Genomic DNA, 18,369 nt, shown 5'->3' on the forward strand with positions numbered 1-18,369 from the left:
ATCAGTGGAGGGGAAACCCAGTGATTCCTACGTAGCACAGTTACAAGTGGCACAGCTGCGTGTCTTCGCTCCCCGTTCTGACCGCCAGATTCTGTGCCCTGTCCCAGGGCTCAGCAGCTCTGCGAGCAGTTCAATTCCATGTGCTCTTTTTAGTAAAAGTAATCATTGTATTAAAATCCCCTTGAAATTGATTTGATTTTTAAAATACTTTTACATGCCTTTTTCCATAAATAAATTCTTGAAGTAGAAGAGGAACGTTTTGGCAGGTCACACGTTTGGTTCCGAATAAATAGAACTGGGTTCCTCTGTGCCCATAGAAGCTCTAATGTGTGGGAAGAGAGTGAAATCAGAGCAGTCCTGGAAATCTAACAGCCTTCTCGGTACATCCTCCCTCTGGAGTGTTCTCAGATCAGACCCAAATCAGGACATTCCAAGAACTCAGTCAGATTTCAGAGTTCCTAAGGTATCAGAACTGGACATGGCCTTAGAGGCCATCTCTTCCTCCTCCTTTCTTTCACAGATGAGAAATCTGAGCACCAGAGATTTGAAACGATATGGCCAGAGGCACATAGCTAATAAGTAGCAGACCCAGTGCCGCATCTCATGCCTCCTTCCAGGCCTAGCTCTTCCCCAAGTGGGCCAGCCCCAGGAGTCTCCTCCAGCTCAAACTAGAGAGGAGCTCCCTGGGCTGGAACCAGCCTCGGTGCCCCAGGGATGATGGCATCCTTAGCATGGGAGGGGAGGCCACCAGTGACTCAGAGCCAGCTGCAGGCAGCCAGCTGCTCTGTGACTCCCTGCTTCTTCCATTGTCCCTTGGGATTCCTCCCTAAGACTTCACGGTCCCATTTCCTTCACTGAGCAGTCATGCCACGAACACCTGCCCATCTCTCCCCACTGCAGGTCTCAGGAGTTCCTATTATGTGTGTGTCTAGTTACTTGTTTCCTGACTAATGCACGTAGTTTGCCCATCCCTTACCACAGAGGGGCATCTGAGGGATGAATGTGGCACTATACAGAAAGCGTTTGGAGCTCCTTAGTTGACTGGCTCTGTAGAAGTGCGGATGCTCATTACATCGAACTTTTTTCCAAGAGATCTGCATTGCTAATTGCTTATTTCTCCCAGCACCCCTCTGAGGAGGATCAGTAGTATTACTTGAAAACAGAAAGTGCTATATAATTTTGCACTTACACAGAGCCTTTCACGGAGCCCCTCCTGGTGCCTCACAAACATTAACTCATTCCTCACAAAGCTCGAGTGAAGGAAGCCAGAAGTATGCTTTGCCTTCATTCTGCACTGAGATTTCCCGGGCCCAGCTCAAGACAAGAGTTTCTGGCCCTGGGATTAGCTCGCCTGGTTGTGCTCCCCGTCTGTAGCAGCCCTGCCGTCTCCCCTTGTGCTGCGCCTTGCAGTGCTCTTTCCTCTGGCCAGCCTTGCCTAGAAGGTTCTCTCATGAGTTGAGTGGTTTTATTGGTTTGTACCAAAGTGTGGGAACCTGAGGCCACGTCATGGAGTGCTTTGTTTGCCCTAAGACCCCTTCTGGTGGAAGAGCTCTGAGCCCTTCGGGAGGGTCTCCCCTCAAAATCTATCTCCCCTCCTTCATCTGCAAGGGAGTGACTTCCCATCCTTCGCATCCCACCTCTCCTTAGACAATGCTGTGTGGGAACCGAGCTGGTGGACTGGATGCTGCAGCAGACTCCGTGTGTTCACTCCCGAACTCAGGCTGTCGGCATGTGGCAAGTCCTGGTAGAAGACGGTGTCCTCAACCACGGTAAGACGAGCCGCAGTCTCTGGAAAAAACCCTCAAAAGATGCTAAGTGCGTTTCCCAGGGTGAGTTGCTGCTGAACTCCCAAATGGGCCAGAAAGAATTATGATCCCTTTAGGGACTCGCACTAGCATCTTCATTCAGCAAAATAAATGCAGTGAGTGGATGCTGTTGATTGCAGTGTTCCACCATCGTACCTTCCTAACTTAAGAGAGCGTATGAGGGAAGATGAAATTGCGACCCGAGCGCATCAGTTCTAATTATGTTTATTAGTTTGCATTCACGGTTCGTTGATAGCGTGATTATCCTCTGAGCATCGCGCAGCAATCCTGATGCAGGGACCGAGTGAAAAGGCAATGGAGTGTGTGGCCGGGCTGGTGACACGAAAGGGAGTAATGAATGCAGAAGCTGCGTTTCCTGGGAGAGTCAACTTGTGTGCCCACACAATGACCATATTTAATGTCAGGAGTGTGCCCTGTGGTGTATGTAGCCCCTGCTATTTGCAGGGGCCGTAACTGAGCTGCAACTGTTTGGGGCTGGAGTGGAATTTGGTTCAGCTCCTCATGCCGTTTGTTGAAAGATCACTTTTCCAAACTGACAGACTATTAAAATCATTCTTTTTTTAATACCTGGGCATCTAATGATGGTCTTGCCAGCATTTCACAGACTTTACTGTGTATACAAATCCCCTGGAACTCTCGCTAAAGCGCAGATTCTGACTTAGCAGGGCTGCGATGGGTCCTGAGACTCTTCATCTCCAGTAAGCTCCCGGAAGATGCACTTGCTGCTGTTCCAGGGATCACATTTTGAGCAACAAGGATCTACCACTTCTCTGTAATTTTTGACAGTATTGATGCTCTTTCTTGAAAGGGGGCTTAAAAGCTTTTAAGAGACTTAGCTGAGGGATTCTGAGCCAAGTTCATGACTTTGCCCCACTGAGATCTAAATATTCTTGTTTAAAGGGAACAAGAGGAAGATCTCTTTAAAACTTAAACTGGCAGGAATTTACCTTAAGATCCTTGTAGGGGTATAGGACCTAGAAGTTAGGTCTTGTCAGCTTTGTTCAGACAATTAATTTTATCCTTATTTTTTAAGTGCAGACAGACGTGTTTATAAACAGTACCTATAGAAAGAAAAGCATCAGATCTGATCTTGACAAAGTAGGGTGTTCGTTTTAAGTCTGTGCTTTAAAAAACCATTACAGAGCATGATCTGGCAGTAGGTTATTTTCCTGTTTGGGACACATAACCCACTGGATAGAAAATGTCACCGAGGCAATTTTTACCAGTCAAGTGCTCATCTCAGAAAAGTTGGCAGGTCCTGGTAAGAGAGTCCCAGGGCGGCTCAGGAGGTGGGCGGGTCAGAGAGGCTGTGAGGTGCAGGGCTGCAGCCGGAGGTCGTGTCCAGCTGCACCACCCTGAGCGAGGCGGAGGGAGAAGGGTGCGGAGTCTCACTGCATTGCTGCCACTTGGCTCTGCTGCCCGACACCATCCATTCATTTCTGGTAAACAGGCCAGGGAGGCAGAGGTGCAGCAGCTGACACTTGCCTCCATGTTCCCCACAGTGGACCAGGAGCATCATTTCCAAGATAAATATTTATTTTATCGATTTCTGGACGACGAGCATGAGGATGCCCCTTTGCCTACTGAGGAGGAGAAGAAGGAGTGTGATGAGGAGCTGCAGGACACCATGCTGCTGCTGTCGCAGATGGGCCCCGATGCCCACATGAGGATGATTCTCCGCAAACCGTGAGTGAGAGCGCGTGGTACCCCCTGCAGGTCGCCGGGCCAAGAAAGGCGAGGCTGAGTTCAAAAGTCCTGGCCTTCCTCCACTCAGGGCCAAAGGGGAGACTCCGAAGGGGTGACACAATGGTGTTTGCCTCTTGCTATTTTTTTCTTTGTTTGAACCAGGTAATTCTGTTGCCCTTTTGCATGAGTTAAAACTATAGAGACTTTTAGCAGTTGGCTCAGGATGTGAAAACTGAATCCACACATTAAATGACCTTTGGTCCAGGGCAAATAGAAACTGCTCTGCTTCTGTGCCAGACTGTGGCAGCCCCTTTCTTCCTAATGCAGTAGGGCAGGGGTCCTCAGAACCACAGGCCTCATGCCCGTGCTCCTTATGCCTGGGTGGATTCATTCATTCATTCATTCATTCATTCACTCAGCACATCCTTTCACCCCATGCGAGGCTTCCACTCTTTAGCTTAAAGACATTTTTTTTTTAAATTGAAGTACAATTGATTTACAATCATATGTTAGTTTCAGGTGTACAACAAAGTGATTTGGTTATATATTTTTTCAGATTCTTTTCCATTGTAGGTTATCACAAGACATTGAATATATTTCCCTGTGCTATACAGTGAATCTTTGTTGCTTATCTATTTTATGTATAGAAGTTTGTTAATCCCATACTCTTAATTTATCCCTTCCCCACTCCCTTTTCCCTGTGGTAACTGTAAGTTTGTTTTCTATGTCTGCAAGTCTTTCTGTTTGTATATAGATTCATGTGTATTATTTTCTAGATTCCATGTGTAAGTGGTGTCATATAAATAGTTGTCTTTCTCTGTCTGACTTACTTCACTCAGTATGATAGTCTCTAGGTCCACCCATGTTGCTGTAAATGGCATTGTTTCATTGTTTTTTATTCCTGAGTAGTATTCCATTGTGTAAATACACCACGTCTCCTTAAGCCAGTCATCTGTCAATGGACATTTAGTTTGCTTCCACGTCTTGGCTATTGTAAATAGTGCTGCTCTGAACATTGAGGGTGTGTGTATCTTTTCAAATTAGAGTTTTCATCTTAAAGGCACATTCTATTTTTTTATTGAGTTTAGTCAGTTTACCATGTTGTGTCAATTTCTGGTGTACAGCACAAGTTTTCAGTCATACATGAATATACATATATTCATTTTCATATTCTTTTCCACTGTGAGCTACTACAAGATCTTGAATATATTTCCCTATTTTATACAATATAAACTTGTCTATCTATTCTATAAATACCTGTCAGTACCTATAAATCTCGAACTCCCAGTCTGTCCCTACCCACCCCTCTCCCCACTGGCAAGCACAAGTTTGTATTCTATGTCTGTGAGTCTGTTTCTGTTTTATATTTAAGTTCATTTGTCTTCTTTTTTTTTAGATTCCACATATGAGTGATATCATATTGTATTTTTCTTTCTCTTTCTGGCTAACTCCACTTAGAATGACATTCTCCAGGGACATCCATGTTGCTGCAGATGGCATTATGTTATCATTTTCATGGCTGAATAGTATTCCATTGTATAAATAGACCACAACTTCTTTATCCAGTCATCTGTCTATGGACCTTTAGGTTGTTTCCATGTCTTGGCTATTGTAAATAGTGCTGCTATGAACATTGGGGTGCAGGTGTCTTTTTGAGTTAGGGTTCTTTCTGGATATATGCCCAGGAGTGGGATTGCTGGGTCATATGCTAAGTCTCTTTTTAGTCTTTTGAGTACTCTCCATACAGTTTTCCACAATGGCTGCGCCAAACTGCATTCCCACCAACGGTAGGAGGGTTCCCTTAAAGGCACATTCTTTAGAGAACACCACTGTTCTGTCCATTGGGACCTCCACTCAGCTAGTGAGGCTCTCTCTCCCGTCCAGCACAATGGAAACCCACCTAACCATCAAAGCAGCCCCTCCGCTGAGGCTGAGGACTCTGAAGTGTTTAATCAGATCGATCCAGAAAACCTGTTTTGAGCCCCTCATCTTTTTGTGGTTTTCTGCTAATTTCCCTGGGACATACAAAGATGCATGTGCTTGAGTCCCAGGCTCAGGGAAACCTTGTCAATAAGGGATGACTTGGCATGTGGTTCTAAAGCCACTGCACACAGGGCTTATGTTTTTCTGCTGGAAGTGGAACCGCTCTCCACCCGGCAGCCAGTACCGCCAGCTGTGGGTGTCGACACCGAGTCGCTGGCCTGGCCAACCTCCACTTATCCGCGGGTCTTGGCAGGAGCATCACCCTTCCCACGTCTCGTGTGTGCACTGGGCCGGGTACCCCTCACCAGCTTCCCCAGTGTGGGCCCTGCTCTCCAGCTCACACCAGCTTCTCAGCGCTGCCTCCTTTCTTTTCCCCGGGATTCTTCCCCTTAACTTGTCCTTACTCCAGGCTGCCAAAAGTCTCTTCAACATATCTCATTTTTTGTTCCACTATATTTTGTCAAGACTTCCTCTTGGGTCATAATATCCTGCACCATGTGTTTCAAAGGCCTTCCCTCCACCCAGTTGGCATCATCATCTTTACTCCAGAACCATAGTTTTCAGCCTCTTTAGCCTCAAAACCCTTTCTTCAAATAAAATTTGGCTGGAAAATCCGAAATAGCAAACAGAAAAGCCAGAGCTTCCCTCACCTAGTCATGAGTCGTGGCCAAGAAACTTGCCCAAAAGTTAATTTTCTCTGTGCTCTGAAGGACCACAGGGGCATGTGGCCAAGGAACACGGGAGACTCCCCAGGGCGCGGGGAGCTCAGATGGACACCACCATGCGAAACCACGCTCCTTCCTGTCAGACTCCTTCCCCTGCCTCTTCCCCACACCCCCGTGTCTCATTTTCCATCATTTACGCTTGCTCACCATTCCATGGCTCCATCCTTTCTTGCTTTTCTTGCTGCCACTTCATCCAAGCCCACACCACACAGTGGTTCTTAATCAGACATGGGACAGCCCCGCCAAGGGCGTTGGGAAATGTGGGAGGGTGTTTTGGCTGCCAAGCTCCTGGCATTCACTGGGCAGTGGCTAGGACAAAGGGATGCTGAACATACCCCAACACCTAGAACTGTGCAAAATAAGAAACTGCCCTGAAAAGAATGCCCCTGTTGAGAAACATTGTTGGAAACTATGAGTTTCTTCAAGGCAAAGACGTAGCTCATTTTATTTCACTCATTCAATTGTTTATTTAGTCTTTAACCAGTATTTATTGAACATCAATTTTGTCCTAGGTACTGTGTTAGTTGCCAAGGCTGCAGCATTGAACAAGAGGGTCGCACCTCCCCCATAAAGCTTTCTATCTAGTGCAAGAGATGGACCCTAAACAACTAGTTATGCAAGTGTTTAACCAAAGCTGCGTTACCTACTACAAAGGAAAATGTCGTGTGTGTTGGTAGAAGATAATATGGAGAGGTAAACTGAACTTGCTGTGGAATTAGAAAATTCCTGTCTCCCTAGCTCCATGCATTGTATCAAGCAGACCCTCAGTAAACCTTTGCTGAGTGAACGAACAAACAAATGAATATATAACCCCAGCTCTGATGTTCCCTCGGCTCTTAGTTGCTTCAAAGGAGACAGAAATGCCATTCGATTCACGAATATTTTTGAGCATCTGCCAAAGAGGTTTTCACAAAGTAGTAAAATGACCCCTGCCTTTGGAGAGTTTGTAATGCAATGGGATAGGCACCCCCAAGTCAGACTCAGATGCAAGAAGCGCATATTGAAGCCTGCCACGTGCAAGGCGCCACGCTGGGGGTGTTCGTGCTGTTTGAGTCACCCTCCCTAGAGCCTGAGAGCTGGTGTCGTGAGTCACCCTCAGAAACAGGAGCCCGTGCTTGTGCTCCCTTGTTCGTCCACACAGCACTGAACTGCATGGTCTTTGGCAGCCCAAAGATTCCTCAGAGAAAAGTACACTCCAAAGATTGGGCTCCTCCAGCCTATCACTGGCTGTTAAAGTACGGATTTCGCCAGTATCCCAAGGTGCATCATTTTGGGTACCTTTGGGATTTGCCCGTCTTCTCAGGCTTGATGAAACTGCAGACATTGGAATTGAGCTGGTGGTCGTTCTTCTTTTGACTCAGTACTCTTAGATTTCCTTTCTGTGGAATGACAGCTCCTCTAGAGATGGAAAAGTGAAAAAGAAGTAATCTAATTCTATGAGACAGACTTTGAAACTCTACACACACACACACACCCTTTTTTTTTTTAATCTGATAATAATCTTTGGAGCTTCTACTTTATTTTATTTAAGTAGAAAGAAAATAAGCTGAGGGGGGTGGGTATAGCCAGTGGTAGAGCATGCACGAGGTCCTGGGTCCTATCCCCAGTACCTCCATTTAAAAAAGAAGAGGGGGGGGAGGAAGGGAGGAAGGAAGGAAGGAAGGGAGGAAGGGAGGAAGGAAGGAAGGAAGGAAGGAAAGAAATAAGGAAATAAGGAAAGAAGCTGAGCTGATTGAGAATTGCCGGTATCACTACTGTCCTTAAAGAGACCAGCTGAGCACTTTGCTCCTGGAAACCTGAGGGCATGTTCACAGGACCTGGAAACGTTGACTTTTTACTGCCCAAACTGCCAAATCACTAAGAAATGTGGAGGCACGAGATACATTGGTTCCGTGTTGACCAGGGCAGGACCCCCCAATATTTTAACTCAGCACAGCTGCATTTTATAATAGTCACCACTGCCAGAGAGGTTGCAGAACTCTGATAATTACTGGGAAAGAAATAACACAATATTCTTTGATGAGAAGATTACTTTGAGAATTTGATTGTATAATGAAGATGTTGCTTTGAAAGGTACTTCCTATTGTTCTGAATCGGAGACTCGCTAGCAAAAAAAAAAGTGTCACTTGTTTTGACAGGCTACTTAGAAAAATTCTCTGTTTATTACATTAACGGCAGCATTTTAACTGTCAAACTATGAAAGAATGTTCTGTAGTTTAAAAAACAGAATAGAGCTTCAGGGGAAAATTTTTGGCACACTCTTGTTGCTATTGGTATTGAAAAAAAACATACATTCTGAATGTGAAATTAGCTTGTTATGTGGTGGCAGGCAGAGTGACTCACAATGCCCATCCTGGTTTCGCAGGTGCAGACCTGGATGGCATTTGGGGACAAGTGCTATAGAACAGTGACAGTTTGATGGCGCTGTTGTTGCAGCTCCCAGGCAGGGCCATCAAACCTAAAATGAGCTCTTGGAGCTTATTGTTTTGATTTTGCTTTGTTTATAAGTCTAAAAACAAGAGGTTACCCTACAGCAAATAGATACAGTGGAGACCTTTACCAATAGGAACATGCATTCTGGCTACCTTGGAGCGGGCACTCTGGATAGGGGCCACGGGCGAAGAGATGTGGGGTGAGCAGGGAAGCAGAATGCTAGAGACTTGAGGCCAGCTGGATAAACAGGGACGTCAAGGAGACAGAGAAGGCTCTTGCTGTGAGAAGTGCTCAGCTGTTTAGAAAGGTCTGTCAGAAAACAGCCTCAAGGAGGCAGGGAAATGACGTAGATGCCGTTCCCCGCATCTCATCCTCCCGTCTGTCTGCACTTTTGAAATTCCCTAAAATCCTAGAGGCTTAAGTCTGTTGGGCCTGAGCAGAAGGGGAGGGGAATGAAATTTTATATATATATGTTTTTATATATATATAAAATCAAATAAGAGGAGTGTTAGCAGGTTCTGGAGGCTTCCAAATGGGTCAGAAACTCATAAACCTGAGTTCTCTTATTTCATGTGATCAGGTAATATTTCCTAACATAAGCTACAGGGCATACATTGAAAGGAAACAATTTAAGATAATCAAGTGATATGAGAAAATACCAGAAGCAGGGATGGGGGTTGTTAGCAGTCAGTTGGACACCTCTGCCCACAGTTCCACACATTTCCTCTAGAGGGCACTAGAGATGCTGTATATTCTCTCTTAATCAGCAGAGCCTGTTTGAATAGGGTCTTTACCTGTCCAAGCTGTTTTTGAGGGTGTGAAATTTGAAATCCTGATGACTATAGGGAAATTTGTTTCTTCAGCAGAACACAGATTAGCAAGACTAAAATCACTGGTGCCTAGGGTTTTGATTTCTGTTGGGAATATGCCAAGAGAATGTTCAAAGTTATGAAGTCCATCCTCAGATGCAAATCAGTGAGAAGAAAAGCATCACTGAACGAGTTAATCTTTATGAAATAAATTCACTGCGAATCTTTTCTTTCGCTGCATGACAAACTGCCTTTGTTTTCCCTGGAAAGATTGCTGTGCCTTAAGTGAAAGCTTGTGGAATTCACCAGAAGAAATGATTGCGTTAAGTGGACCATCTCCCGAGTTTAGAGTTACCTCTCCCCTATAAAAGTGACTTACCACTTATCCCTCATGTTCACATGCCCAGGAACCCCACCATTGGATTTCTGCCGCAAGGACTCAGATTTGGGAGAGAGAAAGATGGATATAGCTGCCCATTTACAGTTTAGGGATCATTATAAGATTGCCTCAAGGTTTTAATGACTTTTTATTGTTAAAACCAATCTGTTCATTGTAGAAAATTTGGAAATTACTGAAAAGAGTCAAAGAAGAATAAATAACACCTGCCGTTCGCATCTTCCAGAGATTATTGTTATGAACATGCTGGGGCCTATCCCTCTAGTTCTTTTTTCAATTCCTAACTTTTTGCATTTAATAATATATCATGGCACTTCACCTTCAATATTTTTTGAGGATGGGATTTTTTAATAGGTGCAGAGTAGTCTCTCCTCTGAATGTTCCTTAATACATCAGATTGTCATTGTTGGATGTTTAGATTGATTCTCAAGCCTTTTCTTCTAAACAGCAGCAGAAAATAATGTTCTAGTGCTCTTCTTCCCAGAAGAAAGAAAGAATTCCTAGCCTGGCAGAGGGCACAGGGGTGGGGAAAGATGTCAGGAAAGTTCCAGCAGGGAACAGAAGGAGTGCCCAGACCAGGAGGGCTGGTGACTGTGGCTGGAGAGTTAGGCCAAGGTCAGATTGAAGGGGGTCTGCTCTGCCCTCCATGTTCCTTGGACATTATTTCATCACCATCTGGGGCACCACTGAATGGTTTAAAGGGAGGTTTGGCATGGCCAGCTTCGCAGTAGGTAGGTTTCTTCACTACTCATAGAGAATGGGTTAAAGGGGCTGAGACTAAAGATGGAACACTGGATATTGAGCTTCATGAGATTAGAATTAATTATATTTTGAGAATTTAATGACAGCATTGGAGATACATGCACTTGACCTAAGAATCTGAGAAATAAAGTGAAAGTAATGTGAAGCACAAGGGCCCTGGATTCCAGTCTTACCAAGATACCGGTAAGTCCCCCAGTATCTCCAGATTACAGATCTCTTAAGCTGTGACATGAGCTAGATAGCTGCTTACCTTTCCCCAAGTTCACACAAAGAATGTAAATGGAAAAACAAGTGCAGTCGTATTTAACTGCAGCCAATGTTTATTGAGCACACGTGGACTAGGCACTGTGACTTTCTAATTCAGTTCTTTCAGCAGAACTATGAGGGAGTTATTAACATCATCCTAATTTTATGGATTAGGAAACTGAGGCTTAGGTTAAGTCACCTGCCTGCATTGATCTTGAAAGTGGTGGACTTAGGATTTGGTCCAGGTCTTTCTGACTCTGGTGCTGTGTTCTATACTGTGGTCTACCACCTGTCCCAGGCTGAAAATGTCAAAAATGGCCTCTTGGGTTTGTTCTTTGAGCATTATCAAAGAAAGATATCATGGAAATCTAATTTTAAAATAATTATTACCGATTAATCTCATCTCATTAAATTATTACTGTACAGACCTGAATGTAGTACAAAAATGTACCATCTACTGTAGAAAAAATTCATATCAACACACTAGCCAGAATCACAAACAAAGCTTAATAACTAAAAATAAATCACCCTGTGTATTTTATATAGTGGCCTCACACACATCACCTCTTTGAACCTTAGAATAGCTCTGTGAACTGAGTTGGACTAATGTTATTATCCACCATCTACAAGTGAAGAAACTGAGCTTAGTCGACGTCAGGTGCCTTCCTTAACATCACACAGTAGTGTATGTGGCTGAGCCAGGAACTGAGACCAAGTCTGCTTGCTTCAAATGCAATTTTATTCATTTTTTTTCATGGATAATAATCTTTCCTTTCTAATTAATTGCCTCAACTGCTTCCTCTCTGGTGGATTTACTGAACAAGCAATGGAATCCAAAGAACCTCCCTGATTCATTAAGAATTCATTTTTGTAAGGAAAAATCAGGCATCCACATAGCATCTCCTCAAAAGATATTTGCATTTTTTACCTGACATATCTGTCTCATATACAAAGGCGGGTCACTGTACTATCTGCTTCCATCCAGATTTGTTTTACTCAACTTTCTGATTAGGTGTTTTAAAGGAAAATATTTATATTTGCACCTTTTAAAAGATTCTGTATCAAACTTCTACCGTGTCCTCACAGTCTACATTTTTGCTGGGAGAATTCCTGGCATATTCAGTTTCTAAAGATGAAAAACCTCAAATCGCATTGTCCCCAAAACACTTAGCCCTCGGGGGCCCTGAATTTTGGAACCCTTTCCCCATGTCCTGATGGGGATGGCTTCACCTCTCACAAATATTCTTAAAGCCTTTACCCTCAACTGCAGTTGTAAACTGTATTCATTTCTAACTTCCCAAGGAAGGGAAGAACCCCCGTGTGTACTGGCTTTACTATCAGAGTGAAAAAATGCCTAACTGTATCTGATAAGCTTAAAATGTCCTTTTCTTGGTTAAAGGTAAGGCGAGGGGATGGTGGTGTGGCCGGGAAGTGAGAGGACAGAGCTGGGGGGGTACACTGGCCATGGCCAGCCCCCGGGCTCCTGGAATGTCTCGAACTCTCAAGAGCTGGCTCTTAAGAAGCAAGGGTCCTGGGAGGCGAAGAAAAGTCAGAAACAAACACATTGTGTTGGTTTGTTAGACAAAGGTGTGGGAAACCACACCAAGCTTTCCTTCAAGGGAAGTGGTGAATCTCAAGAACTTGAGAGTTTGGGAAATGATCCATGTTTGAGAAGTGACTTGAGAGCAGGAGAACCAGGTGGACCGAGGTGCAGCATTGCCACCAAAACAAAGCGTTCCACTCCCAAGAAAACAATAATAAATCATTTCCTTTATTTTGACATCTGAGCGGGCCTTCCATAGATGTTTGCAGTGTAGACGTCTGTGGGTGTTTCCCCCGTGCACCAGGGGATAGTTCTGCGGGGTGGCCCATCGAGAAGAGCTGGGTTGTTTGCCTTCTCACCCGCCAAGGTCACCACTGGCCAGGCCAGTGTGCCTGCTTGGTGCCTGGACCAATGTCTCATTTTACCCACGTTCCAATAACTGAGGAGCTTTGTCTCTGACCTTGATCAATTCCTTAATACGACTGTATTTACCGGCAGCTTCCAATATCACCTGAGCCCTCCCACCCTCTAATGTATAAAGTGCCTTTCCTTCCATCCCCGTTCATTATCTCGTCTGTAACTAGACACTGCCGCCGGAATGCATCCCCTGCAGAAACTAGGCCTTTCCCCAGCAGGATCCGACAAATCCACAACAGCCTGGCGCCACGCAGATCTGTAAAGAAGCAGGGATGCCTGATACCTCTCCCTGTGACTTCCGCAGAAGGACAGTAACGACCAGGTGCATTCACCGGCTGCCACTCAGAGCAGCCGGAGTCGATTCACATCCCCAGCCTCGCAGGTTCTCTGTGAAGGCGCACTGGGAGTTCCGTCCTCCTGCTCCGGGCACGGTGTTCCCCTGACTCTTGAAAGCCCGGCTGCCGTCAGTCCTGGGACCCTCTCGTTACTGTCTGAACAGGCTGGTGGCTGATTTGCAGGATCGCTCCTCTGTTTTACCCTGTCCGCCCGACAAAGACCAAAGCACGAGAGGTACTTAATGCCACTGTTGGCCACGACAACCCCGCTTGTAAAATGTGACTGTTCAGCAATGGTGGTGCCGGGAGGCTCCGTTTTAGATGTTGTGGGGCCTCTTGGGGGGTGGTGGGGAACATCAAGAGGCGAATCTTTGAATGATGCCAGAGCAGAGAGGTGAGTCTTTTCTGACACACTAGATGCACAGTAGCTCTGGGCTGGCGGCCTCCAGCCAGCTGGGCTTGTGGTGTCACTGCTGCCACTAGCTCAGGGACCCACATGGGGTGGGAGCAGGACCCCCATTTGACTCTGCAGACACAGGTTGTCCACAGCGACTTCTGCTCCATCTGGCCTCCTCTCTAGGACTTCCCTCCACTTTCAATTGTAACAACATGTGGATGGAAACGCCTCGTGGTAAACCTTTCTTGAACATTTTTGTTGCTTTGTTAACTGTGAATATACTCATTTTTTTGTAAAGCAAGTCTCTTCACACCTTGCAGTCCTGACTTCTCTCACCTCATTAAAACATGTGCTGTAAACAGGACCAGAAAGTCGGTTGCTACCTGGGTGGATCGCCAAATGACAGTGGCCTGCCCTGTGATGACATTGACCACTTCAGACCACAGGCTTGGGTTTTTTCCTCCCGCTCTTTCCCCCTTTCATTTGGAATGTTATTTAGGACTCAGAGACTAAACTCCCCCTAGGTTTTGTTCCATTCTGTTTCCCGTGGCTGTGATGGCTTTCTGCATGGCATCCAGCGGAAGTCTTTCTTTCTTCTTTTCGGTTATTGATGAATGGAGGCCTGGGGGTAGAAGTCCCACGTGGGTTTCTGCAGGTTGATTGTCCACACTCCCAACTGAGCCGCCCCTGGGAGCGGAGGTGGGGGCTTGCTCCCAGCCAGGCCTCGCTTTCTGAGAGGCTCATGGGGGAGCAGGCGGGCGACGCCACCCCCTCCTCCCACTAGTTGCCAAGCTAAGGAGGCTTTCCCAGGAATGGGTCCCTTCCCGGGAGTCCCTCATGGGAGAGCTGCCGCTCCCTTCCGTCCTCTGGAGTGTCTGGTGGGAGGGCCCAGGGCTCTGCTTCCTTCTCAGGCCCCTCCTGGGCATTTGGCTTTGAGAGCAGGTCTTGAGTCCGAGGCTGCCTGTAAACTCGGGGGCAGCCTGCTGCTCGGCGTGTGGCCCCCGACTGGAGCGGAGTGGTCTCTGTCTTTTTTTTTTTTTTAAGCTAGATTTATTTAGAGGAAATATATGACAAGTATCATTGATGAACCCCTGTGACCCTGTCCTGCCCTTGTCTGATCCGCAGTGCCATCGGCCTCCAGGGAGTGTGGAGCTGCGTCTGCCCCCAGGCATCTCTCAGCTGCTCTGTTCCCTTCAGCCTCCTGGCGCCCAAGAATTCCTGAAACTCTCTGGTGTGCTGATCGTACTGCTTTATGGTCTGTCTTGGTGGTGGTGCTTGTTTTCAGTGCTGTTTTGGATTTTAAAATATCTTTTCTATCAGACCTTTAGCACGGCAGACAAAATGGCCACAAAAAGGCCCAGCCCGACAGGTGCTGCTCGGTCTTTGATGGCCATCTCTGTCCAGGCCCCTGCTAATCTTGACTTAGTTAGACTTAGTTAGACCTTCAGCTGGTCTAAGATGGTCATTTCTTATAACCAGATGAATAAATTTATAATCCTATGGAAAAATATGTCTTTTCTGTCATTTGATGGGATTTGGAGTAAAAGGTGAGGTTCAGCATTTTCCTCCTGTCTTCTCCCTCCATTAATAATGAACTAGTGACCATGACACAAATGTGTGCAGTCCCTAAAGTGAGTTGTGTCATGGGCACCTTGTCTTGCTGGCCCTTCAATGGGAAGGATGACAGAGCATAAGCCCCTCTTTCCCTCAGGCCACAGAACAAGAACTGGCTCTTGGTACTGCTGCCATCTCCCCTGGGCAGGGACCCTGAGTGAGCAAGAATCGTGAGAACTCGTGCTTTCATTCATCTGATGACACAAATTGACCCCCGCCCCCCGTTAATAATTCCATCCTGCATTTGTGCTGCATTTCCAAAGTATCGATGTTTTGCGTACATTAACTCATTTGATCTTTACAACAATCCTGTTGATTATGCCTATTTTGACAGATGTAGGAACAAGGCATTGGACCACTTGGGCACCTAGGAAGTTCACGTTTCAGATCTCAAATCCTTTTTCTGTTTTCAACCCAGTGCCCTTTGCACTGCTATGTGCTGCTCCTTTTGAGAAAAGCAGTGTAGAGTTATGGATACTTAAGCAAATACCATTCTTTGCAGTATGTTGTGATTACCACAGCATAAGGACCATGTGCCATGGAGAGATAAAGTTCAGAGAACCAGTTTTACCTAGGAGAGAGGACATCTGAGCTGGGCTTGAAGCAAAGAAAAAAAAAAATCTTAGGCAAAGAGAGGAGCATGTGAAAAGTCTTGGAGACATGAAAAAGCATAACACACTTGAGGGCTTGAGAGATGTCTGGTTGTGCCGGGAGCAAAGGACATAGATGGCCGTGAGGGGAGGTGCGAAGAGAGGAGAGGGAGGTGAGTCTCGAAAACTAAGTTGAGATCTGCTCTGAAAGAGCCTTGTGTGACGTGGAGGGAGCGAGCGCTTCTGGACAGATTGAGCTTGTGGTCCTTGTGGGTTGTCTGGGAATTGGTGGCCAGGGAGCTCTTGGAGCTCAAGAAGGAAATCTGTTTGGAGACAAAGATTTAGGTCTCGGCATCATAGGGATGAAGGCTGGAGAGAAGGAAGAACAAAGAGCAGAGCTGGGGGCATAGCACAATTCAAAGGGCAAATAAAAGAACAATAGACCAAAAAAAAAAAAAAAAAGACGTTGAGAAGAAGAGTCTAGGATAGCAGGAAGACAGCCAGGAGGGCACGTAGGGGCGAAGAGCTTCAGACAGTGTAAGGCAGTGGGGAGTTGAGTGAGTCTCAAAAGTAGCTTCAATGTTGCCGCTTTCCAGTCTCTTCTCCCACACTTTGGTGCAGGTCCTACAACTAAAATGGCTCAAAGAACAGCCTCAAACCACTGTGTCGAATTTTCAGTCTGCTGCATTGAGGATCTGACAGCGCTGTTCTTCATCTGTCTGAACCCTTGGATGAAATACAATTATGTTTAATATAATAGAATTTATTGCGCTTAAAGGCAGCACTTTTTTTCTCAGTCTGTGAGAGTTGATCAGTGTTGATTTCATGTTGCTAGATAACATGTAAACACTCTTCCTAAACTCATGGAGATCTGCCCCCCAAATTCGAACTTTGAATCTGTCAAGAGTTTAGAGTCTAACGCTTTCTTTTCCCGGCCGAGTTTTCCTCCTCCCTCCGTAACAGCCCACCCCATGGAGGTGAGAAAGAGACTCGGCGACTGTTTTCTCCTCTAGCCAAGCTTCTAGGAGGGGCCATGCTGTCTCCAAGCTGTCTGCAGCTGACGTCAAGTAGCCAGAACAGCAGGGCTGCTCCTCGTGCCGAAGAGGGTAATCCTCTTACGCTGCCTTGAGACTTCCGCGTTCGCTGCCACTGTAGTGGTAGACGGACTGAGGTGACTCGGTTGACTTTTAAATCTCCAAGGGTCCTCATTTCAAAATCCCCGTGTCTAAGTCAAGTAGTGGATTCGGCCCCTCGCTAAGAAGGCCTGGCTCCTTCCGAGTCCCCACGGCCATCACTTTGCCTTCGGTGTCTGTGGGTCCCAGACTTCCTGGTTTCACTGGATTGGTGCACTGCGTCCTGAAGCGGTGATCCTTAGCAGGAGGTAAACCTGCCCGGCATCTCCCTGGGTCATGGATTTAGTACCTGTCTCTGTACAGTGAGGATTAGGAAATAGATCCTCTGTTGTTGCTTTAAGGGAAGGATATCATGTTCTTATGTTCGTATTAAAGCTGTCCTTGAGAAGGTAACTCACAAGGGATGCAAAGAGTTTCCTCCCTCCAGTTAGCCCCCATTGGATCTGTCATCTCCCTCCTATTGCAAATGGTTACAAAATTATCTAGCCCCAGTGGTTGGAATGTTTGGAATATTTACAGTTCAGTTTTGATCGCTCCAAGTACTCATTTGATAATAGACTAAGTTCCAGTTGTAATTTGCTGAACCAGATGTCATGCTTTATTTGTAAGTTTGTTTTTCTTATGCAAGCGTTTGAGTTTTGAATATCACTTTGCTGGATTTTTCCACTTACACAAATATGCAGAAACCTTTACATTTGCTGTTTCCTTGAGCTCTCACATCACTCTCAGGAAGATATTGTCCCCAGTTTACAGATGAGACCAAGGCTCTGATGTCACATTGCTGGTGAGTGGTGGCACTGAGACTAAAACTTGATCTTCAGACTCGAAATCCCATGCTCTGCTCAGTGCACCAACACTCCCTGCATTTATTTGATCAAGGAACACACTCTAATTTTGCATCCTAAAATATAATGTGATGATGGAACACCATCAGTAGCTTATTGAGGTTTAAATGTTTAATACACAGTAATATTGAATAATACCATGAGTTATTGAAACTTTAGGACAAAATGCATGAAACAGGTGCTGGGTATGTGATAGGGAACATTCGTGACTACAGCAGTTAGCTGAGCGTAAATGCCACCCGGCCACCAACGTGGGATTGACTTCCTCACACGCTCAGAATTAACAACACATTTGTTTAAGTTTCAAAGAACATGTTAGTTAGGGTTCCTTATACTGCAGAGAGCAATAGAAAATCCAAATTACTGACCAATCATGCCTTTTACCGTCGATGTATAATTAAACACTGTTAGTGATTCCAGAATAATTATAGACATGAAAGGTGATTAGGAATCCACTCAGGCCTCCCAGGCAGAATGTCCATAATACTCCCAAACCCCATCCTTAAAGGCAGGGTATTAGGTACTAGTTTTTAATAAACTATAGGGAAAAAAAAGCTGTACACAGTATACTGATTAGCAGCTCATAGAACAGTGGTCATCCATGGAACAGAGTTGGGGAAAAGCAGGT

The 18,369-nt window shown here is 45.7% G+C and overlaps 1 protein-coding gene across 13 annotated transcripts in view; it reads left to right on the plus strand.

Moving 5' to 3' along the window:
- RAPGEF4 (Rap guanine nucleotide exchange factor 4) overlaps positions 1-18,369 on the plus strand; it is a 272,690-nt gene that overhangs the window by 189,155 nt on the left and 65,166 nt on the right. For all 13 annotated transcript variants that reach the window (XM_072961173.1, XM_072961166.1, XM_072961165.1 and 10 more), the window contains 2 exons: positions 1,648-1,769; positions 3,329-3,512. In XM_072961173.1, the coding sequence (XP_072817274.1) occupies positions 1,648-1,769; positions 3,329-3,512 (306 nt within the window). The remainder of the gene's footprint in view (positions 1-1,647; positions 1,770-3,328; positions 3,513-18,369) is intronic.

This window comes from Vicugna pacos, chromosome 5 (assembly GCF_048564905.1).
Source record: "Vicugna pacos chromosome 5, VicPac4, whole genome shotgun sequence".
In the NCBI taxonomy this organism is placed as follows: Eukaryota; Metazoa; Chordata; class Mammalia; order Artiodactyla; family Camelidae; genus Vicugna; species Vicugna pacos.